The sequence below is a fragment of the Tuber melanosporum genome (genome assembly GCF_000151645.1).
Source record: "Tuber melanosporum whole genome shotgun sequence assembly, scaffold_267, strain Mel28".
Taxonomy (NCBI): domain Eukaryota; kingdom Fungi; phylum Ascomycota; class Pezizomycetes; order Pezizales; family Tuberaceae; genus Tuber; species Tuber melanosporum.
In genome coordinates, this window is record NW_003298938.1 from 1 (window position 1) to 11609 (window position 11609).

General features: G+C 45.0%; 1 protein-coding gene; it reads right to left on the minus strand.

The window, feature by feature from the left end:
• Positions 1-9618: 9618 nt before the first annotated feature.
• On the minus strand, positions 9619-11265 carry GSTUM_00001244001 (uncharacterized protein; the record flags this gene model as incomplete). XM_002838617.2 has 2 exons in its annotated part: positions 11085-11265; positions 9619-10980 (listed from the first exon to the last, which is right to left on the minus strand). Exons 1-2 carry the CDS (start codon positions 11151-11153, stop codon positions 9619-9621), a joined length of 1431 nt encoding a protein of 476 aa, XP_002838663.1. The 5' UTR covers positions 11154-11265.
• Positions 11266-11609: the final 344 nt, after the last annotated feature.

Below are 11609 nucleotides of genomic sequence, written 5' to 3' on the forward strand. Positions count from 1 at the left end.
TACTTTCTAAGTTCTTCAAGCTCTGCTTCCCCTAGGGGGTATAACCTCTTATAGGGAATCTCTTTTGTCTTTCCCGTTTTTTCGTCATTGTTCAGCTGAATTTTGTGGTCGATTCCTGGTCTTCCAGGTGGTAGCTCCGTAGCTTCCTCTTCTTGGAATAGATTTGTGAATTGGTGATATTCTTTTGGAACCAATTCTTTCCATCCTTTTTTGCTTTGGTATTTCTTGTCCTGGATTTCTAGCTCTGTGCTGATGTTGATTTTTGCTGGAACCGCTTTTTCGCCTTCGTATGTCCATTTGAGAATTCCTGTTGTATCTCCTCTTCAATAATATCGTCCAAAGGCTTGTGCTGTGATCTCTTTGATCTCAATTCTTTTTGTTGTATCGAGCTGGTTTTGGTCCGTACTTCCAAATTCCGTGTTTCCTCTTATGGTTTCTTCCTGTTGATCTACTTCATGCAGATCCTCTTTGTTGATTTTTTCGATTATCAACTGTGCGATTCGATCGCCTTTCTGGACTTGGTAGTCCTCTTCAGCTAGGTTGGCCAGGACCACTTTGATTTCACATGTATAGTCAACGTCGATCACTCCTGCCATGGTCATAAGTCGGTGTTTGACTGCTAGACTACTGCGGGGTACTATTCGTCCATAGGTGCCTTCTGGGAGTCTAATGGCTATTCCCGTTGCTATCATTGCCTACCCATTGGCCGGTATCTTGATTCCTTCGTTGGCATATAGGTCGTGTCCTGCTGCCCCTTTGGAACCCTTGGTAGGCACTTTTGCCTTTTGGTCCAGTCTTTGTATCCGGACTCTCTTGTCCTGCCGCATCTCGGCAAACTTTGCATGCAAAGTTTCTTCTTCCGCTTCTCGTATTGTTGTGAAGTAGACTACAGGTGAACTGTTGAGATATTGTGTCGCACATAGTTCACCTGCAAACGTCATCTTGTTCTCGTTCCAATCGATCGTTGGATTATGCTTCCATAACTATGGCATCCCTAGGACTATCTCATGGTTCTTTAGATCTGCCACTTGAAAGGTTGCCATTTCCCTATGGCTGTCAATGTCCATAGGTACTGTCGCCGTATTGGTTATAGGGCCCATAGCGCTTGGCTTTCCATCTGCTAGGTAGACTTGTCTTGCTTTCTTCGCTTGTCTGGTATGGAGGCCGTATTTGTCGCATATTTCTTTGTCGATGAAGTCTTCAGAGGCCCCTGAGTCGAGTATTGCATATATTGTTGTTTCTTCTCTTTCTCTGTTGTATATCTTCGTTTTGATCATCACATGATCTCCATCTCCTTCTCCTCTTTGCATGTGTAGTGCTGTGTAGTAGTTTGCTAATTTGATGGGTTTTCCAGGTCCACATCTTGGGTCTTCCAGACCACCGTTTACTGGGGACCCTCTTCGTTTTCCGCTGGTGAATCCCCTGCTATCATTTCGCGGATGGCGCTTCTTTTCTGATTTTGGAAACGATTATTTCCAGTAGCTCTGTTTCCCTGGTACCCGTTGTCCAGTCGGCTTCTGCATTCTCGTATCCGATGCCCTGCTTTTCCTCACCTTCGGCATAGTTTCCCATTCATCCTTCTGGCATATTCTTCCTTAGACAGATTCAGAGCAGGCCCTGCTCTTGACTTGTCCAATTCCATGGGTTCGCCTGGTGGTAATGCTTGACTTTCTCCTCGAGGTGCTTGCGGTTTGAAGGTCCCGTCCACATTCCTGGATGATTGGACCACCCTATGTGGTATAGTATTTTCCGAGTTGCTCCGAACCATGTTTAATTTGCTTTCTTTGTCGATTGCCCATCTTGAAAATCGTTCGGCTGTCCCATAGCGCAAGTCAGAGATTCCCCATGCCTCTCGGAGTCTCTCACTGCAGTTTCTCAGGAGGATGATATAGAGAGTCGCGTCATCAAACTCGGCCTCGTATTCCAACAGTCGACATTCGTTCCAGTATGCTGAAAATGTTTGTTTTCCTTGCTGGAGTTTTTCTAGCTTTCGTCTTGCTGTTTCTTTGGCGTTGGGGTCTCTAAACTTTTCAAAGAGTGTCGCCTTGAACTCTTCGTACGTAACCCATTCCCTCTGTTTCCTTCTATCTTGGAAGGGCATGATCCATTGTCCCGCGAGTCCTCTGACTAGAGATTCCACATATGGAATCTTAATTTCATTATGGTGATTTCCGTATCCCTTAACAGCAAAATATCCCTCTCATTGTGCTAAGAATATTCTTAGCTTATCTTCGGCTCCTTCGTATGTGTCGGGCTCCTTTGCTTTTGGTCATTGGACATTTCCTTGCCATGTATTTCGCGTGGCTGCAAGAAATGCCTGAAACTGATTTTCTGTCATTCCAAGTATGCTGGTTCCTGGTGCCGGAGTGGCTGGGGCAGGTGGCCCAGGTACTGCGGATCCCGACATTCTCTCGGGTCGTGGAGTTCCAGCAGGAGAGCTATTGACTGGTGATCCTTTCTCTGGGGTTACTGGGCTTGCTGCTCTCGAGGGTTCTGCTGAGACGTGATCTAGGGTGTCGCTGAATCCTCCTAGATTAAGATTTTGATCGTCGATGTCAATATCTCCTTCCCTGTCTGGGTTGCAGGATGCCGTCTTGTATCGTTTGGCATTGCACTAGGTGACGCTTTGTAATGTAACGATCCCTCTCTGGATAGTTAGTACTTGGCGACGGGGAATAATACTTCTCTCCCTGTCTTCTTCTTCCTTTGTCTTACGATAGCTCTAGGCCTCTGCCTTCATTACCGATAGTACAAGAACCTTGTCTTCTACCGAGAACACCTATCATAAGCTTTCTCTAACGCTGCTTTGTAAAGCGCCTTCCTTGGCATAGTGATAACGTTGCAATAAGGATAAAGATTGTAAAGGGGTTTTGTATTCGTTAAAGTAATAAGTAGGAAAAGTACTTGGAACAAAGCTTAAAGAACCTATCTTCTTCGGCCGCATCAACCTCCTTATATAGTGTTCTTCCCGCCTTTAGTCATGTGACCTAAACTGGTCACATGTGCGAAACTAAATCATAACAAACTGGTCATATGACCAAAGTGATCACATGCTCAAAACCCAGGACCTCATAGTGAGCTCATGTGCAAAACTCATAAACCAATCATAAACAAGTCATATGACTCAACTGAGTCATATGCACAAAACCCATGACATCATAATGAGGTCATGTGCGAAACATAAATCATATGCGCAAGGCTTACCCGTAAGGCACACTCGTAAGGCATACTCGTCAGGCGCATGTCCTATGACTCACACTTGAGCTATGTGCGAAAGCATCACAAATCCCACACATAACAAATCATATAACCCGAATAGGTCATATGCGCGAAACAATAACATACCTGCAACTCATAACCATGTGTCAAGTGAAAACCCTTTCCTCACTAAGCTACGTCCGTGACACCCACACGGCTATCTACAAATGGTAAAGACAGAAAGCCCAGAAACCCATCCTTCAAAGCAAGGAAACACTCCCATCCCGACAGTACACCCCCCACCAAACAGAAGAAAGCCCAAGCCAGAGTAACCCCAAACCAAAGCCCGCAACCAATTCCTCGCCTACAATAACCAGATTCCAACCCAACCAGTGCCCCGCAGTCGTGATAAACCAATGGTCAGGCCTCGCCCGTGAAGTCGAAAAAACGAATAGGTGTGCCGTATAGTTGACAAAGACATATGTCTTGGGCATATAGCCTACGGTCACAAGCAGGAGAAACTGAAAGGAGCGAGCACACACTGTAAGCAGGAGGTATTTGCAGAACAAGAGCCCCAAGCCGTTCATCCGGGAGGGCCAAAGGGGCTGCCTGAAGTAGCAAAAGAGGGAGAGGTGGTAGGGTACCAGTCGACAGTAGTAGGGTACCAGCCAACACGACCGAAGAGAAAAAGGGAGAAAGGGCCACAAGCCCCAGTGCAGTCCCAACCAACCAAAACCCATTGCCATATTACCGCGTCTCTCATGTAGTCCCTTGTTCTGCAAGAGATAGCGCCTCAAAGTGGAAGGGATCCCACCAGCGGTAGGAAAGCGGAAGGGGGGGGTGAGGAAGGCAACCAGACTTGAACCGAGCGACTAGGAGGGTATGGGCGAATCTCACCGCGAGACAGACCCCAAAGTTAGTAGCCGAGGCGTTCCCTAACGCGGATCGTGCAAGTGGGGAGAAGGATGTCTACCACTGCCAGCGCCGTCCGGTAACTAAGAGAGGAAGCCGACCATGCCAAGGCTAAGCGAGCCCATATTAGCAAGACAGGACTACTGGGTGAGCCCAGATAACTCACCCATCAAGCAGACAAGAGACAAGTAAGGCCAAAGCGGGAGAGGATGGAAGAGTTAACCATGCCCCTAGGCAGGAACCATCGAGGGGGCAGAGGGGAGTGGGAGGGGCCTATGATAGTGGACGTGGTGTTGCCAAACTATGTGGGAGGAAAATAGGAGCGATGGAGCGTGGTTTACCATAGGCTCTTTTTTTTCTTTCTTTTTTTTTTTTTTAAAAAAAAATCATTTAGTTACTTGTTTAAGGTACAGGAACATCGCATGCAGCACTAGCTATGGCGTTAAGAAAACCCCTCCACCCCGGACCAAGAGAAAACCCGTACCCCCAAGACCCTCTGGTATGGGCCCAACCGCACACACTCCAAGGGCGACCAGCTCAGGTGCCCAGCCCGCAGGCCTCAGGACTTGAACGCGAAAGGGTCTCACCTAGAAGCCAACCAAAAGCCCAAGAAGATTCCTCGCCTGAAAGAAAACCCCACCCACTAACTACACATAGCCAACAGGAGGGAAGCGAAACAAGCTAGGCAGGAAAGCATAAGGAAAAACTCTATCCCGTAAACTACAAGACCCGTAGGGCCACAAAAGAAAATAAGCACTGCCCACCGTACCACCAGATTTGCCGTTATTTAAAGAACCGCCCCCGAAGTGGGCGGCCGGCGACGAGCCCGAAGGCTGAGCGCCCCCAACCAGCTAGGCCACAGATGTAGTGCAATACTATGGCCCGCCAATCGAGAACAGAGGCCACAGTGCCAGGCCCAAGGAATGGATGCTCGGCAGAGGGGGTGCCGCCCAGCAGTAGCATGCCAGCCAAAGGAAGGAGGTAGTAGGGTACCAGCCAAGGAGGGAAGGCAGTAGGGTGCGAGCCGACGCGACCGAAGTGGAAAGTAGAGGTAGGGCCAATGGCCTCAGTGCAAACCCGACCGTAAACTGAACTGATGTATTACCGTGTCTCTCATGTAGTTCCTTGTTCTCCAAGAGATAACGTCACTTAGTGGAAGGGATCCCACCGGCGGCAGGGAGATGGAAGGGCGAGGTGAGGAAGGTAACCAAACTTGAACCGAGCGACTAGGAGGGCATGGTCAAATCTCACCGCGAGACAGACCCCGAAGTTACTAGCCGAGGCGTTCCCCAACGGGGATCGTGCAAGTGGGGAGAAGTGCGTCCACCACTGCCAGTGCCGTCCGGAAGTGAAGAGAGGAAGCCGACCGTGCCAAAGCTAAGCGAGCCCATATTAGCAAGACAGGACTACTGGGCGAGCCCAGATAATTCAACCATCAAGCAGACAAGAGACAAGCGAGGCCAAAGCGGGAGAGGATGGTAGAGTTAACCGTGCCCCTAGGCAGGAACCATCGAGGGGGCAGAGGGGAGTGGGAGGGACCACGATAGTTGACATGGTGTTGCCAAACTATGTGGGAGGAAAATAGGAGCGACGGAGCGTGTGGGTTTACCATAGGCTCCTGGACTCTACTATTTATACAAACACCTTACCCAATCCTAACCCTCTATCACTCATACTTTCAAGTTACTATATCCTGTGACATACAGTCATGAGTCATGTGAGATCCTCAGCTGACTCATATGAGTCAATTGCGCAACATATTTAAACCAATCATAAATCTCATAATAAGTCATATGAGCTAAGTATATCACATACATAAAACTCGTGACTCATATATATGAGTCAAGCATGAAACTTATAACATCATATGACTTACAATAATAAGTCATAGCGTAACAATAAATACCTATAACTCGTAAATACACGTGAAAACCTTTGTTCCTCCTTGGTAATCTCCTATGTTATAATCTAGTTTGTGACAGATCCATATATCGAGGATCATAGTTTTGTTTCCCAATGGTAAGCTTTAATCAAAAAGCGTATCAGAAATATATGCACTGCCTCAGAGGGTATATGAAAGATTTTCTCTTATTTTCACACATAGTTTTACTCCAGAATTGTAAATCATACTACTTTCTTGAATTTGTCAATAGCTACTTGCTTTGTACTAGCATTACAAGCACCATGTATAACTAGCAAGTATTAGACAATTTGTATTGCTAAACCTATAATAATATACTGAGTAATAATACTATAATTATGCTACAAGATTGAATTAAGCCATAAAATTACTACTAGAGGCCACTAAGTCATATTGAGCTACAAAATATTACAATAGTAAGCTACAAAGTCATGTTGAGCTATAAAGTCATGTTGAACTATCAGGCACTCTGAAGGAGTACCTAAGATTACAAGAGTGCAAGTAACCAGGAGTTGTAGCTGCTAGGTACAACCTTGGAAAGAGTAGTATTACAGAGAATTCATGCATACCAAAAACTAGTTATGTTTTTTCTTAAGTAAAGATAATAAAGAAACACTACAAGTAATTATTTAAATTTTGTACTGACTTGTATGATACTTTAATAGTATATCATTACAATTACACTCCACTATCGAGGTACTCTTTAAACAAAAAAACTTGCTATTTTAAATAAATTTTCTGGAGCTTTACATACCTGCACTTATGTGATTTGTTTTTACTATGCAGAACTTCTTCTCAAACCTTACTATAATGAATGAAAAATTCATAACTTTTAGAGTATCTTAATACATGATACAACTTTATATATTAAATTACAAAATAGTCATGGTACAAAATGCTGACTTATACTTGAGTTCAAATGACTATAATACTACTACTATTCACATATCTCTTAGTTTTCAGACCAAGAGTGGAAAAATTATACATTGTTAAATGAAATATCAATCAAAATTAGTGGACATTATAGTTCTACTGTGTGGAAACAACTTAGCAAGAAATATTATAGCAAGAGTACTAAACCTAAGAAAAAGTAAAGCAATATGGTCAAGTACTGGGAAATAGTTCATTAGATCTAAAACAGGCAATTTTGAGAAAGCAGCAGAAAAGTATAAGGTAGTAGAAAAAATTACGGTATAATAATTTTAAGTTTTTTTTTTTCTTTCAAATCTTATAAATAATAGATTATTTAAATTCCAGTTATTTATAATAGCTGTTAATGACTAATGATTTTCAGAAAGTCTTCTCACCTGTATTAACTTAGTAGATATTTAGTATATTTACTCTAGTAATCTGTAGATATTTTCTACTTCTAATTAGAGTAACAATAAGAACTTTTTAACATTTAAAAGGAATTGAGAATGACTCTTTCTTTTACTTCTTGGAAATATTTTATATACAATAAATAATTCATGTACTTATAAGTACCATATTCTGACCTTAGGGAATCTATTTATAAGTCTAACATACCTTAAATTGAAGAACTTGAATAAAACTCCTCTACTTATATGGTGTTTCTTGTTTCTTGTATAAATTATAACACTGTAATAATATGTTTTAGCTAATTTTTTAATTCAGAAATTACTATTAATAAACAAAGAAGAAAGAGGGATAGATATTTCAAAAATCTATTTTACAATTCTTCAAGTGGCAGGTTGAATGCTTTTTAAATCTGCATAGTATAAATTTCTGTGAGTATTCTACTCTACCTACCTACCACCGACAGTGACCACTTTTTTCAAATATCTCTTACCTAGAATAAGTAGTTAGATTGGAATAAAGTAGATAAGATAATAGATACTATATCCTGCACGATTGAGACTTTCATTGAAGAAGAGGTTATCAGAATGAAGTTTCAGGTATTAATTGTGATTATTTGAGATGTTTTAAACAAGCATAATAGTAAAATAATATTTCTGCGAGATCCAGTTTCTTACTTGTCATAGCTGCACAATACAGTACTCAAACATAAAACTACAATCAAGAAGCTTCTTGTTTCACATCCCATATCAGAAACAGGAGTCCTCGGAATCGAAGAAAAGCCCCCTGTTAAATCCACCTCCTCCCGTATTCCGTGAATCATCGAGTCATACTTTAAACTTTTATGTTTCACCTCTTCATTTTTCTAACCACCCCTCTCCTCCTTTTCAAGCTCTACATCCACTACTCTCCATCCGCCCTGCCCACCGATTCATTATAATTTCTCGCTCATATGCACCCAGAACGTATATCCAATCCAACCCGACCGATGCACGCAAATACCCACAAACACAAGCCAAGTGAATTCACAGGACGTCCAGTACCCCGCCCCGAACAAAAACCATTCCTTCTCGTGTTTTGTACCCTGACCAGCGGAGAACGGAGGTGGAGGGTTGCGATCATGAATTTCCAAACTTAACCTCACCGGTACGGCACGTCCACCCGCCTCGCGTCTACAAGGACCACGATTATCGTATTATATCGGCAAATCCACCATCAGGGATTTGAGAGCCCGGCATACTTGCAGAGTGGGGGAGGGGGGGGGAGTGCTCCGTCCGCAAGGGGAATTTTCACGCTAAGCCGCGGCAGGATAAAGACTGTAGGTTAAAGACTGTAGGTTAATAGGACGGGGAATTGCTAGTCAATGAGTTCGGCTCGCGTGGAGCTATAGCGCGTTTGGAAAGCGGTATGCCTACTCGGGGCGGATTTTTTTTTTCTCTCTCTCGCTTGGTGAGATTGCCGATTGTGGATTTTACGTTTGACTAAATTCCATACCCTGGCACTGCACTCTGCGATAAGGTACGGTACTGTACGAGTATCGTACCGGTAAGCATGGTAACACCGGCACTGCGGCAGCGTCAGCCGCCCAAACTCACCCTCTTTCTCGCCTTCCTTTTCTCAATAATGCATAAAGTACAACACTTTGGCATATATTTCCCGTAAGTGTGATTACTCTTCAAAAAAAACACCTTGGTACAGTACCGCCCTTACCCCTCAACCAATACTTACTCAATCAAAATAACGAAAGCTCTACAATTAAAAATGAGTCAACCCTGGGATGTTCAATATAGAGTTTATTCCCAAAATATCATACTTGAAGTTGGCTGTTTCCTTTTTGGTTCTGGTTGTGGTGGCAGGGTTGATTTCACACCCCCGGCACCTTGGGGGGAATCACTGGTACCCCAGAAACCTTGCTTTTTCTTCAAACCCCCAAGTCAGCATCAGAGCACGCTCACCTATCCAGTTATGAAGTATTCGGATGTCTTGGCAGGATTGGTAACTGTTGTGGCACCAAGGGCCTTAACTTATTACTGTACAAAAACGGCCAAGTACACTACCATATCCACGACAATTGCATCTCAATATAAAGATTTTCTAGATCCCGAGCCCGAATTCACACTGAATTAACAAACAAGGACAAAGGAGGCGAGTAAAGAAAGCACAAAACAAGTTACTCCAGATTCAACAGGTATTATATATAACAAACAAAAAACTCTCGAAAAGAAACTCTCCAAACACCACCTCCGCTCTATTTATTTTTCCCATTATTATCACGACTGGCTCCCTACAACCTCGCAATCCCCCAGGATAATATTCCTGGGCCACTCCAGCCACGGCTCCCATCTAGCGTCCAGCTTCTTCTCAATATCGAGAAACGTCTCCCGGGCGCTTCCCTTGGCCCACCAGAACCCATCCAGCTTCTTCACCATGCACAAAAAGTAACAGAATATCACTAGCGCGCGTGGTTTATACTGCTGGAGGTTGTGGGTGTACTTCGCTGGCGCGTGGGAAATGAATTGCCAGGCAGTGGCCAGTTTGTACCCGGTTGCCCAGAAGTTGTTCCAGACTATTTTCAGGTGCTTCAGTGCGCGTTGATAGACGGCCGCTGTGGCGGCATCGATGATTACCTCGTCGCTGTCGCCGTGTGCTACGTTCGAGGTGGGGAGTGCCTCGAGGACTAGGGCGGTGAGGGATGGAGGGAGGGTTAAAAAGTCACCGTCTTCAACCGTCCGTGTGATGGCCTGGTCGAGGAGGGGCTTTAAGTCACCCTGAATGACCAAGGGCCACCATTCTTTGATTATGGCGTGCACACCATCGAAGAGGGGTATCCACCCGATCACCCTCGGAACCTGGCTAGCTTCGCCGCTAGTCATTTTGCAGGCGAAGCCGTAGAACGCTATCAGTGTGCTCGCTGCAAGAATGTGGTCTCCGCTTTTTGGTCGCTCGCGAATCTCTGCCCTCAAAGAACGTAGGGCTTGATCGTAGTGGCCTGCTGCAATCATCTGGTAGTGTGACACGATTACGGGTTCTTCCACCGTAATGCTCATGTGCAGTGCTGTAACTGCGAGAAGTGCATTCATGGTCAATTCATTTTGTAGAGCTATCCTTGGAATTTCGGTCCGATACACTTCGACGGATTTGTCATTTGTTAACGAGCTGTATGTCCGTATTGTGAAGTGGTGCAAAAGGCTCAGGTTGTCCAAGTCCTTTTTCGATAATGAAATGCGGGCAAGAGGAGAAGGGGTCCCCGACCGGGTGCCAATAAGAATCGAATCCAATTGCCTTGTGAGAGCCGCTAGCGGGGTTGGTGCCGAAATGCTGGTGCCACCACCACCTCTGCGGGGCTTAGACAAAGCCGGGATATGAGACTGCTGCAGCGGAAGAATCCGTAGCCGTGAAGAGACGACCTGTGAAGAAGGAAGGGAAGAAGAAGAGCTGGAAGACGAAGTACATAATAAAGATGAGGTACAAGAAGATGAAGAAGTACAAGAGGATGAGGTACAAGAAGATGAAGCACAAGCAGACGAATGGGTACGAGAGATCCCAGGTCGACCGGGAGGGCAATAAGCAGTGTAGATACAATCGAGTTCCCGGCGGGTACAGTTTGTACATATCGGTCTGATTTCATCACACTGGAGTGCCGTCAGCTAGACTGGCCCTCATATCCCATCGCCATCACACCTATACGGTGCGATTGGGGGGAGATAGATGACACAAACATGGAATGCTCATTTACCTTCACCCTCCGCCTTCTGCAAGTCATGCATCCGTTCCGAGATTTGGTGTGCCTGCGTTTGGGTGGCATTTGTATGGTCAATCGGGGGCAAATAGGCTTTTTTTCTTAAAAAAAGGTCGCGTGGGTATACTGTATGTGAGGGAAGGGAAGGGAATTTTTCCTTCCAGAATTTGACTCGCGCTTGGGAAAAAAGGATCAGCCAACGATGATACTGAGGTGAAGGGTGAAGGGTAGGGCGAGTGGGGTAGTTATGGGAGCGAGCGAGCACGAAGACGAAGACGAGAACGAGGAGTTGGTAAGCAAGTAAAGAGATTGGTTGGTTTGTTGGTTTATTTTTTTTGGAGGGGGGGGGCGCTTTGCTTCTGCAAGATGATTGCCCTTCCACCTCCCCCCCTATATGTCCTGGCAACGAACCAAGACTTATAAGGCAGTTATGGACGAGAAGCTTGGGTCACACACGACAACCTCCTTAAGGTTTGAGTGGAAGGGAAGGGGAGAGAGCATAGGGTAGAGATTGATAGGGCG